At 46.1% G+C, this 17,326-nt stretch overlaps 1 protein-coding gene across 3 annotated transcripts in view; it reads right to left on the reverse strand.

Moving 5' to 3' along the window:
• Nucleotides 1-1,670: 1,670 nt before the first annotated feature.
• The window catches only part of PNCK (pregnancy up-regulated nonubiquitous CaM kinase), a 352,192-nt gene continuing 336,536 nt past the window's right edge, over nucleotides 1,671-17,326 (reverse strand). For all 3 annotated transcript variants that reach the window (XM_068248356.1, XM_068248355.1, XM_068248354.1), the window contains 2 exons: nucleotides 9,999-10,121; nucleotides 1,671-2,956 (listed from right to left, as the gene is read on the reverse strand). In XM_068248356.1, coding sequence (XP_068104457.1) covers nucleotides 10,005-10,121 — 117 coding nt within the window. In that variant the 3' untranslated portion in view covers nucleotides 1,671-2,956; nucleotides 9,999-10,004. The remainder of the gene's footprint in view (nucleotides 2,957-9,998; nucleotides 10,122-17,326) is intronic.

Raw genomic sequence — 17,326 nt, forward strand, 5'->3', positions numbered from 1 at the left:
ATTCTGAAACTTATTTTTTAGCTTTCAAACACAAAATAAGACAAGGAAATGCTATTTAGGAGTAGAAGTATAGATACTATTGTTTATTTCATCAATTTCATTTGTGTTTAGATTTGCTTTAAAGCACAATGAGGGCTCATGTCCATGGGCATTTGGGCAACTGTAGGCTCAGCAAGCAGTTACCAGGCAGCAGCAATCAGTTGCCAGGCAGCAGCAAGCAGTTGTAAGAGTTTGAGAGGCTTTTTATTGCCTCTTAACTGCTGGTGGAAAAGGGGCATAAGAGACCTGTGTGTGCAGCCATTGCAGACTTCACCTGGAAATGTTATTCCTCTGGCTATAATGATTTCAGAGACATTTACCTGAAACGTTAAGTATGTCGAGAAGGTATGTTGGAACTCGTGATATGAATACTCATCCCAGGTGAATGATTCAGAAAGTATTATTGCCAGATAATCAGGGTTGCAGGCAAGAAACTTGATTTTCTTTTGTGGTTGTTGTCTCACCCACTTCAGGCAAATCGCGCAGGGAAACTCTGCCATGGGGTATAATGGTGCCGCCGGCGAATCGGCCGACATTATCATCCGAAATGGTGCGGGAGGCTGCGAATCCCATAGCCCTGCATGGCACGGCTGATGGGATTCGTTTCAGTATCCGCACACCAGGAAGTGACTCCGCGTGTCTAGCAGACACGTGCGTCACTAGTGGAAATGGGCCCTTAACCCAAACGTCTCTTTTCCATGGGCAGTTGATAGGCAATGAAATGCCTCTCAAACTCTCACAACTTCTTGCTGCTGCCTGGTTACTGCTCACTGCTGCCTGGTAACTGCTCACTGCTGCCTGGTAACTGCTCACTGCTGCCTGGTAACTGCTTGCTGAGCACACAATTCAAATGATACCAACCCAACTGCAATCTCACTTCTGCACACAACATTCTTTTGTCCTCCTCTAGAATCACCTCCTCACATCACATATACAAATATTCTCACATGCTTCACCCCTCTTTTATACTCATTACTAGATAACCTAAAACATACAGCCTTTAGGTATGCAAATGTTATACCACCTCTTCTCCCCCTCCCCCCCCCCCCCCCTTTCATATTCCTTTAGATTGTAAGCTCATAAGGACATGGCTCTCAAACCTTTTTCTGCCTTTGGAATTTATTGATTTTTTGTCTTGCAATTTGTTATACTAAATTGTATTTACCATGTTACTTTTGTCACTGTTATTACCAATGTTGTATTTTGTACCAGTGTCTATATTTGGTGTACACCACTGTCTACATTATGTACCCCATGTTTGTTTCTTACTTTGTAAAGCGCCACAGGATATGTTGGCATTTTATAAATCAATAATAATAATAATGTCTCCATTGTAACAGAGATATTATAGCCTACTTATATCAGTGAGGAAAGAAACTAGAGATACACTAGATTTGCACACTTATTTATGAGTGGTTTTTATTCTCAGGGCTTTGGGGCTTTTCACATGCGTAGTTACTCATGACATGAAATAGAAGTCCATACATACGCTGATTTAAGACGAAACAATCTAATGCCAGTCCTTATATGGCATGGAGATTGACGCAACCAGCTCCATCTTTGTTCACTCAAGTTGACAGGTTAAAGGTTTATGGATGGGAGGATAGAAAGAAAAACCAAAGACATTTCAATGCGAGATTTACTGGTCAGCACTTGTATTTAATGTAGTACAATTAAATCATCACAAGAGTACACTCTTCCAGAAACTAAGCCACGGTCCTAATACACTGATAACTAGTTTTGTTTCATAATGACACCAGAAGCCTAAGCACACTTTCAACATTTTTGGCACATCTTCACAGGGAAATAGGGGGGTATCAATGAGTGTTGGTGAGTCCACAAAGTATCCTGTGACTGTTATTTTATGTTGTTTTTTTTCTTTTTCTTTTGACAACAGTGTCTCCTCCAACTGTGCATCAACAGTGATGTTACGTCATAAAAAGGCGGTACAATTGACAACAGGAGGAGGGCAAGGTCTGTGATTTGGCACGAAGATCCTAAGGTTCACAATGACATAAGAGAGATTTCCACTAGGAAATAAACAGCCAAGACATCCAAATCCAAATACAATTCAGCTCAAGGTCTTCCCGGCCTTCCTGGTCCCAATCCTCCATTCTTTTGGCATCTTATCTTTCACCTTTCAGTGCCTATCTTTTGAAGATAACTCTAAAATGCCCTTTACATTGAGATTTCCTGTAAAATGATCCATCATCTTCTTTAACATCCACACTTTGAAGATATTCTTAAACGTGTGTGATTGGTGGATTAACTGATGATGTAAATCAACCTGGGTGTGGTCTGCAGAATATGTAGATGTAGAAAGTGGTGACACACCAGTGCCTGGATGCGGTGGTAGAACCTAGAAATGTGAAATCTTTGGGACATCCAATATGGCTGAAATACTCCAATACCTGATATTATCTCATAGTAACATCCTGGTGTAGCTATCGAGGTGAAGTTAGTAAAAATCTAAATGGAAAAAAACATTTTGATAAAATGATAGGCATAAAAAATGTATTGTGTAACAGAGAACAATTTGTAGAACGAATGTCCTCAGGAACTGGGCTCCGTGGCCATCTTTAACATTGCTCAAAGCGATGGAGGACTTCAGTACAGGACTACCAGCAAGCAAATCCTCAGTCTCTTTCTGTTTACAACCCTTCAGATCAGGAGGCAATGGGAAATAGTCATATGGAAGCAGCATTTTTAACTCCATCTCAAGAACGTCTCAAAAAACAGGCCAACTGGAGGGACAGGGAGTTGAAGGGGGGCCATGGTGGGCTAAGGGAAGAACAGCCATTGGCCGCTGTAGGCATCATGCAGACAGGTGTCACCACAAGCTCATGCAAGGGTGTAGTGCCTGACAAGGAGATCCCTGGTACGGGAGTACTCCAGACGTCAAGTCTTCAGTTTCCAACTGTCAATGGAAAAAGAAAGAAGGAAAAAGTTACCACCTACTTGAACCCGAAGAACAAACACTAATCAGGTAAAACTGCAGATATCATTCCTTTTCCCTCTATAATAAACTGTTGTATAATGAAGAAGATCAAGGTAAGTTACACTGTGTAGTGCATGGAGTACGATTGTAAAGGATCACTCTGCGCATAATGGTGGGCAGATGTCTCGCTCCACTCGGCTGCATTATGGACTGAGGCGGTGACAGAGGTAGTGTCAGCTGACAGGATAGTCAGCTGACACTTAGGCAGGTGTTTATTTTATTAATATAAAATATGGATGTTGACCCTGGCGGGGATTGAACCCTGGTCTCTCCCGTCGCTGGCGATGCTCTTGGCCAGTGTGCTATGGCTGACATACAGTTAGGATGTTTTGCTGGCCAGTACTGGTTAGTCAGCTGACATGTATTGCCACCTGTGTCAGCTGATCTCTCTGTCAGCTGACACTTAAACAGGATTAATGCCTGTGTGTGATTGGCTGTTGTGTGCATGTGGCCGGCCACTGATTGGATGCTGTCAGTATTTAAGCCTTGCTGTGACAGTTGCAAGTTGCCCGTGATAGCTCTAGCCTGCTGGGTGCTCTGTTTACCTGCTGTTATTATATTGGATTATCTGGACTTTGATCTCTGTTAGTTTACTGGATATCCCTTGTCTGCTGCCTGAACCGACCTATTGCCTGGATTATCATTATGACTGTTTGCTGCCTGATTTGACCTTGAATCTGTTCTTGACCTCACTTCTGCCTAGCCCTTCTGTACTGCGATATATCTGATCACCCGTGTATGACCCTGGACTGTTTCTGGACTTTGCTACTCTAAAACCCTGTTTAGGCCTGGAAGTTTATTTGCTCACCCTGCATTCAGCTCCAATACCTTGTACACTAAAGGCCTGGGTGCAACCGAAGTCGGGCAGGTGTTGTTTCCTCACCTCCTGTTCAAGCGGGGACGTGCCACATAGGGTGAAGCGTGTGGAGTTAGATTGGGGCATTGGAGCTGATTTGTGGGTGGATACTTCTACAGGCCTGACAATGATCATGTGGCTGTGACTGAAATTTAGAGTCTTAGCTCTAATGCTATAATAACCCTCCTTCTTATGCATGTTCCCAGGCACAATGCTTTACTGATAGGCAAGCTGTGATTACCGTATATCATCACACTTCAAACAATTACATAGTTGGTGGGAATGGTATGGCTTTCAGTCAGCTTGAAGAAAAGTCATGCTATAGCACCACATCTTTTTTTATAGGACAACACTAGCCAAAGCTGAAGTATTTACTGAACTATGGGAAAGGCTAGAAGTTTTAAAAAGACCCAAGATTCACATGGACCATGGATAACCCTGCATCCAGGACACTACCCCATCAATTGCCAGGAAACTTGGCTGTAAGGCAGAGGGAATGTGACGAGCAAACCTACACAGTGCAGAACAGAAAGGCAGCCAGGACCTAGACCCCCTTCCCCAATGTTGTATGCAACATCAGGAAAGGTCTGAGGCTTTTTCACAGAACTGCAAACCAATCACTGCAGAGTACATTGAAATTCAAACAGACATCAAACAAATGACAGCGCTCATAGGCTGCAACTGAAATGCAGACCAACAGAGGCATGCAGAGGCGTACGAGAGATAACGACGCCGGAGACTTGGGCGCAGGATACAGCCGGTATATGGCTGATCCTGCTCCTGCACAAGTCCAGGCCGTGTTAATTACTATTCCCCCTCCAGGCCGCCATGGATAGTGGGGGAATGAAATAATTTGGCTTCCAGCAATTGCTGGAAGCCGAATTATTGTTTTAAAAGCAACTTCAGCTCCGTCTTCTGACGGCGCTGAAGTTACTCCCTGTGCCTGCTATAGCCATAGTTCCTATTACGGCCTATGGTGGCACCGGCTGCGCCCCAGTCTCCTGCGCTGCTGTGCCCAAGTCTCCAGCGCTGGATTCAGTGTGTTCGATGCAGAGCCCCACAGGGGCTAAATACATGCCTTGAAAGCAAATTAGATGCAAATTATGTACCAGTCCCTAATCTAAATTTGAATGCAAATTGAAGCACATGGGTGCAGCTAGCCATACGTATACTTACATTAGTTTTTGTACAGCAGGGACATTGGCAGCGCTTCCAAACAGAGGCTGCACCCGAATTAACTACCTGCAATAGATGTGCAGAGCTCCACAATGTGGACAAAATTACACAACTTGCATTCAAAACAGGTACAGCATATGTGCACAAATTATTCCCTACTAGACCTCCTCAAGTTGTGTAATTTTGTCCACATTGTGAAGCTCTGCACATCAATTGCAGGTAGTTCATTTGAGTGCAGCCTCTGTTTAGAAGCGCTGCCAATGTCTCCTGCTGTACACTGAAATTCAATTCATTATTTAAGTGGCAAATTAGGAGCTCTCATTGAGCAGTACCTATTTCAGCTGCCTTTGAGAATGGCAGCTCTTTGTACAAACTTAGAGGGTACCTACTCCTACTGTATCTACCTACTGTATACTCCTGGAGACGCACTGGCTGCATGTGAGTAGCTTGACTGTTCCTCCCCCCACTAACATATCTTCAGGGGGTCTTCACATCCCCTTTCTTTCTCTTGATGTCCCAGAGGTTTTAGTAGTTGGTATGCAGGTATGTGTACAATCACTTAATTGCAAGCAGCATGCTCTATGTCTGCCAGTCTGCCAACCAATGGAAGGTGTGGGTGAGGAATCAGGCTAGAGAAGGGAGGCATGCAGAAGTGTGGGCATGTGGGGCAGTGGCCATTGTGGTACTTTGGCTGGGAGCATTGGGACCAGATTACTAGGTAATGAGAGAGAGAAATCTGGGGTAAATTGCTTTTAATGGGTATTGTATGAGTTTTTCTCCTCTAGGTCTGCTGCGTTTTAACAGTAAGCATTCTGCTTGTTTGCGTACCTCAAGTAAGCAGGATAAGTGTAGTTTAAACGTAAAGTGGATCCGAGATGAACTTTTACACATTGCATAATTGTGTTCCTTTCCTATTGTTTATATTGCATTCCTCAAGCCAAATACTTTTTGTTTTCATACTCGAATTCCCTATAAACTAAACAAGCCACACCCACAGGTTTTCAGAGAGCCAAGGCACTTTCAGACAGTAGCAAGGGCTCATGGGAGCTCAGTCTGGGCAGGAGGAGGGAGAGGTATTACTAGCCAGAGATTTCAGGGGCAGAGGGGAGGAGGAGGAGGGGGGATTAGGTTTTTTTTTCTCAAGATGCAGATAAGCCTGCCTCTGTGTAATGTTTACAAACAACATGGCTGCTGTCATTCTATCACATGAATAAATAATCATATTCTATTAAAGCTGTTTGCAGCTAGATTTGCTGTGGAAACTATCTAAACTTTAGATAAGATATATAGACAAGTTACTTGTTATAATTAGTTTTTCATCTCGGATCCGCTTTAACTAGTGGCTGTACCAGACACTCTGCTGAGCCACTTTCCTTATTCAGGAAGTGAGTCACTGAGCGTCGCATACATTTCACAGTGGTTTATTCATTTCAGTGGAGAGGGAACCCACACTGTGCTGTGCATATACAGCGCTACTTAAAAACAGACTAGTGCCTACCTGCAAAAGAGTGCAAGCCCCACTTGTGGGGTCGAATACACACCGAGCATACACATGACCTGTCTACCACTAGAGGATGTTGGTTTCCTGTAACAGCTTGCATGCAACCTATTAAGTACTCGTCCCTCTCACTGCGAAGAAGTCAATCCTCCATGGGAGGGGCCTAACACTAACTATATCCTAACCTATGTATATGCATAGCCTGGGTGCGCTACCAAGTAAAATTGAAAAATCAAAAATTGTGCAAAAGGTGGATCAGCGCAACACCAGGCCGCCTCCAAATGGCCTCCAATCAGAGATGCGCTGAGCCCCCCCAGGAACTACAAACGCACCTTGAACCCAAACAGAAGCTCTGCATATACACCAAAAGCATGGCTGTTAAGTGGGAGCAGCTGACCAAAAACAAATTAAATTAGTACATAGCAAGGAAATGAGCAGCGCTACTTAAAAACAGACTAGTGCCTACCTGCAAAAGAGTGCAAGCCCCACTTGTGGGGTCGAATACACACCGAGCATACACATGACCTGTCTACCACTGGAGGATGTTGGTTTCCTGTAACAGCTTGCATGCAACCTATTAAGTACTCGTCCCTCCTACTGCAAAGAAGTCAATCCTCCATGGGAAGGGCCTAACACTAACTAAATCCTAACCTATGTATATGCATAGCCTGGGTGCGCTACCAAGTAAAATGGTAGCGCACCCACTTAACAGCCATGCTTTTGGTGTATATGCAGAGCTTCTGTTTGGGTTCAAGGTGCGTTTGTAGTTCCTGGGGGGGGGCTCAGCGCATCTCTGATTGGAGGCCATTCGGAGGCGGCCTGGTGTTGCGCTGATCCTCCTTTTGCGCAATTTTCGATTTTTCAATTTTACTTGGTAGGCTTTGCATATACATAGGTTAGGATTTAGTTAAGTCTAAGGCTTCCAAAGGAGAATTCTGTGAAGTGTAATTGGAATGGGAATTAATTGTTGTTGTTTTTTTTCCTTCAGAAGTCAGCTCTGTTTTTAATTAGAATTTTGACTAATGCATGCCGAATGCATGTATGAGAGATACAGAAAGAAAGACTTTTTAGCAGGTCATCTCAACAGATGAAAAGGCATCCTAATTTTTTTATGGTCAGAAAATGCATATTTAAGTGATCAAAGCCTATGCTGGGCCGAGGCAGAGGCGAGAGAGGCTCCAGCCTCAGGGCGCAGTGTAGGAAGGGCGCACAACTCACTCAGCTATCATTCCCCTATTGTGTTTGAAGCAGAGAGAAATAAGAAAAGGGGATTCATGGCAGTGACTGCAAGCCAGATAACTAGAGATTAAGGTGTCGGGGGGGGGGGGGGGGGGGGGGGTTTGTTGACCATGGGGCACCTTTTAGTCTAATAGCAATCAGTGTGTGACGGCTGTGGTGGGAGGGATGGAGGGGTGGAGGCTCAAAGCAGATTAGAAGTGAGGGATAAAATAATTGAAAATGAATTGCAATAACCCATATAACTTGGGAGATAAGTGAATGAATTGCTTTGTGTAATTCTAGTTTAATAACCTCCTTAAATATGAAGATGCACTAGCTAATACAGCACTCTGGTCCTGAGTGTCTGCCAAAAAAATGTTAATCTCGCTAATGGCCCATACTTACGGGCAACCAAACCTGCATGTCGCTAGCACACGGGAGCGTGTGCGCGACAGGTCGTCACCACGTCCCTCCGCATACACACTGTGGAAGAGGGACTAGTGGCGCGACGGAAGCTGTCGCCGACGTTCCTCCTCCCCGCCGGAAACTCAGTGCGCCGGCTATGGGGTTGCTGTCGCTAGTCCGCATACACACGCGGACTAGCAACAGTTGCGGCGAAGTTGCGGCGGCAACTGTCGCTAGGCGATTGACCGGTTCAATCGCCTGGCGACATCAGCGACGAGCGACGGTTTGGGGTGCGCGCCCGTGCAACACCTCATACTCACGGGGCGACCTGTCGCCGCAACACGCGCGCGCCGCGTGTTGCGGCGACAATTGTAGCCCGTGAGTATGGGCCATTACAGAATAAGAAGTGGGATAATGGGGGTGATGTACGGAAGGGTTTGGCTGAGATGCCACTGTAATAAGAAAACACACAAATGAATCTCTTCCGGAGCGTTTGACTTATGGCCCATACTCACGGGCAACCAAACCTGCATGTCGCTAGCACACGGGAGCGTGTGCGCCACAGTTCGGCGACAGCTCGTCGCCACGTCCCTCCGCATACACACTGCGGAAGAGGGACTAGTGGCGCGACGGAAGCTGTCGCCGACGTTCCTCCTCCCCGCCGGAAACTCAGTGCGCCGGCTATGGGGCTGCTGTCACTAGTCCACATACACACACGGACTAGCGACAGTTGCAGCGAAGTTGCGGCGGCAACTGTCGCTAGGCGATTGACCGGTTCAATCGCCTGGCGACATCAGTGACGAGCGACGGTTCGGGGTGCACGCCCGTGCAACGCCTCATACTCACGGGCGACCTGTCGCCGCAACACGCGAGCGCCGCGTGTTGCGGCGACAATTGTAGCCCGTGAGTATGGGCCATAAAGCCTCGTACACACCTAAACTGATCCCTCAGGCAACACTGTGTGGCCGACACTCTACAGCCATGTTCTGTTACTATGCGGGAGGCGGAGGGAGCGCCAAGGGTGTGATGTCACACATTGGGTGTGGTAAGTGGCGAGAATAATGGGAAGGGGGTTGTGGGAACCATTAGACACCAGAGAAGCCATATAAAGTAGGGAGGAAGGACCACTAGACTCTACGGAAGCTATATGGTGGAGGGAGGGGGAACAGCTGGACATCAGGGAAGGTGAAGCTATATGGCAGATGGAGTGGGGAACCACTAGACACCAGGGAACAATATTTAGTGGAGGGAGAGGGAACCACTAGACCCCAGGTGGAGGGAGAGGTAATGGCTTGACACCATGGAAAGCAATTTGGTGGAGAGATGGGGGAGCCACTAGACACCAGGGAACACTATTTAGTGGAGGGAGGGGGAACCACTAGACCCCAGGAAAGCTATATGGTGGAGGGAGGGGTAATGGCTTGACACCATGGAAAGCTATAGTATTTGGTGGAGAGATGGGGAACCACTAGACACCAGGGAACACTATTTAGTGGAGGGAGGGGGAACCACTAGACCCCAGGAAAGCTATATGGTGCCGGGAGGGGTAATGGCTTGACACCATGGAAAGCTATAGTATTTGGTGGAGAGATGGGGGAACCACTAGACACCAGGGAACACTATTTTGTGAAAAGATGGGGAGCCACTAGAGACCAAGAAAGCTATATGGGGTCAATTAAAGGTTCCATGTAAGTGTACATTCATCATCCCATTTAAAGTTATAACTTATGATGGCAAAAAGTCAACCTCATTTTTAAGCATGTTGTCAGATGTACCGGTATGTCTTTTGGCCGTTCTCTTTTTCTTACCTGCAATCACCACTTATCCTTCTGCTCCCCAACGGTCTCCCCTGGGTGTTCTTCAGTTTCTACTTCGGCACTCTGACCCATCTTAGTGATATGACGCAGGAAGGACGTTGCATTAAAGGCCCTCTGAAAGCACAAAAAGGAAAAAGTTGACATTTTAGATCACAGGTTTTGAGCCAGAAGTACCTGTATCCAATACAATATTAACCAGTAGGTACCAAGTCTCTTTTTTCTAATTTTTATCTTTACTTTTCCCACTTCTTGCAGTTGCCAGACATTTGTGGCAAAGCAGAAAGCGTGTGCTCTCTAGAGAGAACACCTGCAGCGGGTTACAACAGCAAGCCTCTCAGTGGACTTTGTGCAGGAAGTGACATCACAGGTCATTGCATAAGGAACTACAACTTTTACTGAGCGTAGCTTCGATGCCAAAGGTTGCACTGCTTACTGCTGTGCACTCTGCCAATGTATCCAGAACAATCCCCACATTCCTGGATGACAGCTCTGTAGTAGGTCTCTACTTCTGTGTTAACCCTTCAATTCCTACACTTGTAGTGCTGAGGTGTGGGGGGGGATCATAGTCACTATCCTTGAAGGTTATCCCACTCAGCCCTACTCCTTTATATGGCATCGACCCTCTGATGGTTTCAGCTGGTATTTCTATTGGTTTAGGCAATAAGCACTGTCATAAGTGTTTCGATTTTTAGTGAATCCAAAATCACAGTATTTTTATTCTTGGTTCAAGTTCAGCTAAACTTATTTCGAAAGTGTAGTGGGGTGTGTTGCTTTCTCCTTCTGCCAGACATCTACTTTTGGGTGAGAGACTAGAATACAGTGCTGCTATCCTAGACCTCTTTGGTCTAAGGTACACTTTAAAGGATACCACAACTGACATGTGACATGATGAGATAGACATGGGTATGTACAGTGCCTAGCACACAAATAACTATGCTGTGTTCCTTTTTTTCTTTCTCTGCCTGAAAGAGGTAAATATCAGGTATGTAAGTGGCTGACTCAGTCCTGACTCAGACAGGGAGTGACTACAGTGTGACCCTCACTGATAAGAATTTCCCCCTTTATTATCTCTTTCTTGCTCTCAGAAGCCATTTTCTTCTAGGAAAGTGTTTTATAGTTGGAATTTCTAATCAGTAAAGGTCACACTGTAGTCACTTCCTGTCTGAGTCAGGACTGAGTCAGCCACTTACATTCCTGATATTTACCTCTTTCAGGCAGAGAAAGAAAAAAAGGAACACAGCACAGTTATCTGTGTGCTAGGCACTGTACATACCCATGTCTATCTCATAATGTCACATGTCAGTTGTGGTATCCTTTAAAGCGGAATGAAACCCAGCATTTCTTCTTTGCTCTAAAAAATTATTTACAGCAGATTATATACAACCAGCATTTTTTTTTACTAGAACAGCATTAAAAGGGTTACACACAGGACTTGAAAGTTCAGTGCAGAGAAATCTGGACTCATCCGAAGCGGAGATAATGTTATCTTGTGTTTACTTAATTGTATCAAGTGAGGAATGTGACACATTCTCTGACTGTGCAACAGCTCCTGGACACAGACAGACACTCAAAGCATTTCTGCCTTCAATACATATTGAATAAAACCAGTTATGAATAAAATGCAAAGTCAGCTCTCAAAGCAAAACACTTTTGTGAACTTGTAATTTCTATATGAATAATAATACTAATCCACAAATGCAAATATGATAACTGTATGGCATATAAAAAGTAGGAAAACATGTTTTTATTGAATATTATGTCAGGATTTTATATCGCTTTAAGTAGAAACACTGTGCCATGTCTGTCCCCTGTACCTCCTCTATGCCCCCCTGTGCCTCCAGTGTCCCCCGCTGCCACACCTCTGTGCCCCCCCCCCCCCCCCACACACACACACTGTGTTACCTCTGTCCCCCTGTGCCTCCAGTGTCCCCTGCTGCCACACCTCTGTCCCCCCCCCCCCCCCCACACACACACACACACTGTGTTACCTCTGTCCCCCTGTGCCCGTACTGCAGCAAAATACATTATTGTGCAGGTTTGTGAAGCCAAAACCTGTCAGGAGAATCATTTGATAAAAATGTAAGATCACAAAAATGCAGCATCTTTAAAAAGTCACATGACCGGCCCACATTGTAAAACACTGCCCAAGATCAGATATTTGATAGACAGGCATCCCATCCAATGATCAGAGCCCATTTTCTGAAATGAACGTAATGCGCTCATGGTGTAGCAATGCAATCCCTGGTAATACGCATGAACTGCTGTGAAATCACACTGATCACAACTAATTCATTTCAGCAGAGTCAGATACTGGCTTCAGCTGTAATTACGTTTAATAAGATCAGGTTTATGTAAAAATGCTTCGGTTGGCAGACTGATTGATGTGAACATAAAACACCACAACATAATTACATTCCTTTCCCATAATTATAAAAATACAAATAAAGGAGAAATCTGATATTTAGGTCATGGCTGTAAGTCAAGGATCTCTGTATATTGCAGGCAGTGGCGTAACTACAAATCGTAGCTCCCCCCAGAGAAACCTTGATAAAGCCCCCCCAATGCTCACACCCCTTCCCTTGCCTCCCTTTGGTGCCCTTCACGGCCTTGGGGCCCGTCTCACAAGGGTCATATAATAAGTGTGGCCATCATGATCTTTAAACCCATAACCAGTGTAGCCACAAAAACACCTGATCTGAAGTATAGTCCCCTGTATCGGAGGAAGGGAAGGTTAGTAGCAGGGCAGTTTCTAGGCTAAATTTCACCCAGTTCAAGAGTCAAAAAAAACGCCCCCCCCCCCCCCCTCCCCAAAATCAAAGCTGCTAAGTGATATTATGTCAAAAGGCTTCTTGAAACCAACTCACCATTTTTATTTATTTTTTTTATTTTTTTTTCACTACCCCTCTTCCTTGGGCTTGCTCCTGGCTGGCTTTGGCTGCCTGCCAGTCTGCTAGTCTCTGGACTGACTCAGGCTGAGAGGCTCTGCGAGTGCGACGCAGTCACACACTGCGTATTTATGGCTGCATGCGGCCACCCTACTCTTGCTCGCTGTCGTCGGCTCCTCCCCCAGCGCAGCCCAAGCGTGAGGTGCGCTGCCTGTATCTTTCCCGTTGCGCAGCCTGCCAGTGTTGCCAACCTTTCACGTTATTTTTTTACTGCCAAATACCTAAAAAATTACTGACAAAAGATTTTTACTGACAAAATTTCTCCACTAAATGCACATAAGAGACAGCGTTTCACCAGTAAATGCACATAAGAGACAGTTTTTTTCACCAGTAAATGCACATAAGAGACCGCTTTTCACGAGTAAATGCACATAAGAGACAGCTTTTCACCAGTAAATGCACATAAGAGACAGCTTTTCACCAGTAAATGCACACAACAAGAGACCGCTTTTCACCAGTAAATGCACACAACAAGAGACCGCTTTTCACCAGTAAATGCACTTAACAAGAGACCGCTTTTCACCAGTAAATGCACTTAACAAGAGACCGCTTTTCACCAGTAAATGCACATAATGACAAACAGCCAGTGTCCCCAGTATATGTAGCCAGGGATATATGTGCCCAGTATATGTAGCCAGGGGATATATGTGCCCAGTATATGGAGCCAGGGGGTATATGTGCCCAGTATATGGAGCCAGGGGGTATATGTGCCCAGTATATGGAGCCAGGGGGTATATGTGCCCAGTATATGGAGCCAGGGGTATATGTGCCCAGTATATGGAGCCAGGGGGTATATGTGCCAAGTATATGGAGCCAGGGGGTATATGTGCCCAGTATATGGAGCCAGAGGTATATGTGCCCAGTATATGGCGCCAGGGGGTATATGTGCCCAGTATATGGAGCCAGGGGGTATATGTGCCCAGACAGTATATGGAGCCAGGGGGTATATGTGCCCAGTATATGGAGCTAGGGGGTATATGTCCCCAGTATATGTAGGAAGGGGTATATGTGCCCAGTATATGGAGCCAGGGGGTATATGTGCCCAGTATATGGAGCCAGGGAGTATATGTGCCCAGTATATGGAGCCAGGGGGTATATGTGCCCAGTATATGGAGCCAGAGGTATATGTGCCCAGTATATGGCGCCAGGGGGTATATATGCCCAGTATATGGAGCCAGGGGGTATATGTGCCCAGACAGTATATGGAGCCAGGGTGTATATGTGCCCAATATATGGAGCCAGGGGGTATATGTGCCCAGTATATGGAGCCAGGGGTATAGGGACCCGAGTGAGTGAGTGAAAGGGGACCCCCCCTCTAGCTGCCACCGCCCCCACCTCCTCACCTTGCAGCAGCGTCAGACCTCGATCAGCGGGCGACCCGACCAGTAAGAGGGCGCCGGACGCACACGCTCTATATGCGGAAGTGATGTCACTTCCGCATATCAGTGCGGCGTGCTAGGTCCTAGCGCCCGCACTACTGGTCGCCACCTGATCGAGGTCTGATGCGGCGGCGCCGGCGGCCAGAGGGAGGGAGAGAGCGGCGGCCACAGGGGGAGAGCGCCCAGAAGGATCTAGGAAGCCGGTGATCGCGATTTAAAAACCAGCCGACTTCAATGGTTAATAGCAAATCCACCTTAAATTCTAGAAACCCTAAATTTGCAGGATATGTTAAGGAGATCATTGGGAATAAGAGGAAAAAACTATTTTTCAAAAAGACCGTATAGTTTTTGAGAAAATCGATTTTAAAGTTTCGAAGGAAAAAAGTATACTTTTAAATGCGGTAAATGTCGCTTTTAGTACCTAACGGTAGTGTAATTTTACATGTATCAAAAGAAAGAGCAATACATTTCCTGATGGGGTTTCCAGGGGGTCCATACGCAGCCGCAGCGCTTTGGCCAGGGATTGCTATACAGCCGCAATATGGCTGTGTGAAGATCCCTGGCATTTTTTTCCTATTTTCCCAATCTTTTTTTATGTTTAGAGTGTGGGAATTTTTTATTTTTAATTATGTGGAGTCCCCCCTCCCCTCCTGAAACTTTTTAACCCCTTGTCCCCCATGCAGGCTGGGGTAGCCAGAATGTGGAACTCCGACCGATTGGGGCTTCAAACCCTGACTATACCAGCTGCAAAAAAGGTCCCTTAATGCCAATTTTTTCTTCCGGGGTATCTGTTGGGGGGGGGGGGGGGGGGCAGGTTTATTTTACCCTGGGGCCCCATTGTTGCTTAAACCGGCCCTGTTAGTAGTTGGGGGGCCCCCCACAGATCGGGGGCCCCTTGCGAACTAGAGTGCTGCTCCCCTCTAGTTACGCCCCTGGCTGTTGGTTGCGCCCATGCATAAGTGTGGTTGGCCAGTTGGCCAGGTTTATTTTACCCTGGGGCCCCATTGTTGCTTAAACCGGCCCTGTTAGTAGTTGGGGGGCCCCCCACAGATCGGGGCCCCCTTGCGAACTAGAGTGCTGCTCCCCTCTAGTTACGCCCCTGGCTGTTGGTTGCGCCCATGCATAAGTGTGGTTGGCCAGTTCACAGGAGAACATAATTACAATGAACAGCACTTACTTGGCAAATAAGACTCATTGGTTTTTACAAAATGCTATTCTACAATATAATCATTATATCTGTTATACTGTATATTTATATAGAGCCAATATAATGTGTGTTAATGTGGGCATGCCTTCAGTTACATACGTGTAGTCAAAGAGCTAAATGAACAGCTAACACACCTGAGGTTCTTAAAAGGAACCTAAACTGAGAAGGATATGGATTTTTCCTTTTAAAATAATACCAGTTGCCTGGCTGTCCTGCTGATCCTGTGTCTGTAATACTTTTGACTACAGCCCCTCAACATGCATGCAGATGAGGTGCTCTGACTGAAGTCAGACTGGATTAGCTGCATGCTTGTTTCAGGTGTGTGATTCAGCCACTACTGCAGTCAAAAAGATCAGCGGGACTGAAAAGCAACTGGTATTGAAAACATCCATATCCCTCTCAGTTAAAGGATAACAGTAGCTAGAGGTATATAGAGGCTGCCATATTTATTCCCTCTTAAGCAATACCAGTTGCCTGGCAGCCCTGCTGATCTATTTGGATGCAGTAGCGTCTGAATAACACCAGAAACAAGCATGCAGCTAATCTTGTCAGTTCCGACATTATTGTGGAAACACCTGATCTGCTGCATGCTTGTTCAGGGTCTATGGATAAAAGTATTAGAGACAGAGGATCAGCAGAACAGCCAGGGAACTGGTATTGCACAAAAAGAAAAAAAAAACATGGCTGCCTCCCTACAGTTGACCTTTAAGCTTCCCTTTAAAATGCGTACATACAAAAAGGGGCGCCATGGAAATCTGTGTGCTGGAAATAGCAGCTGGTAGAAGATCGGTAAACTTACTGATATTTTATTATCGCCAAACCTAACCCTGTTCTTACAGGAGCCCTCCCACTACTGATTCCCAACCTCAACCAGTCCCCCATCTCTCCAGTAGAGATGGCCCGAACGGTTCGCCGGCGAACGGTTCCCTTCGAACTTCCGGGGTTTGCAATCGCGGAGAACCGCAAACTTTTCCGGAAGTTTGGTTCGCCCCCATAGTGCATCATTAGGGTCAACTTTGACCCTCTACATCACAGTCAGCAGGCACATTGTAGCCAATTAGGCTACACTCCCTCCTGGAGCCCAACCCCCCCTTATAAAAGGCAGGCAGCGGCAGGCTTTTCACTCGCTCGTGTGCCTGCAGTAATTAGTGAAGGGATAGCTGCTGCAGACTCTCATAGGGAAAGCTTAGTTAGGCTCTTGTAGGCTTGTTAGTGTGCTCCTTGCTGATTCTTATTGCTAAAAAAAACACCCCACAACAGCTCTTTTGAGAGCTAATCTTGTTCTTGTGATCTATTTTTTTTCTGTGTGTCCCACTGACAGTTGTGTTGCATAGACAGCCTTGCTAATTCCTACTGTGTGTGCCACTGCCAGGCCCAGCACATTCAGTGACTACTACCTGTGTGTGTGACAGGTGCACATTGTAATACCCACTGCATATACCTACCTGTTGTTCACTGTGCACCCACCCACCTACGTGAGCACACGCAGTGTCACTGTGCCTGTCCGGTACCTGTCTGTGTGTGACAGGTGCACATTGTAATACCCATCACTGCATATACCTACTACTACCTGTTGTTCACTTCAGTGCACCCACCCACCTACGTGAGTGCACACAGTGTGATATACCACTACGTGCATACCTGTTAACTGCACCTGTGTGACTGCACATTGTATTACTCAAGTCAGTGCATACCTCCACCATTTCCCAGCTATCTCCCTCCCCATCTTGCTATCCCCCATCACCACATGCTCTACCTCCACCTCCTTCTACACCTTGTCCCCCTTCT

The sequence above is a fragment of the Hyperolius riggenbachi genome, chromosome 8 (assembly GCF_040937935.1).
Source record: "Hyperolius riggenbachi isolate aHypRig1 chromosome 8, aHypRig1.pri, whole genome shotgun sequence".
NCBI classification, from domain to species: domain Eukaryota; kingdom Metazoa; phylum Chordata; class Amphibia; order Anura; family Hyperoliidae; genus Hyperolius; species Hyperolius riggenbachi.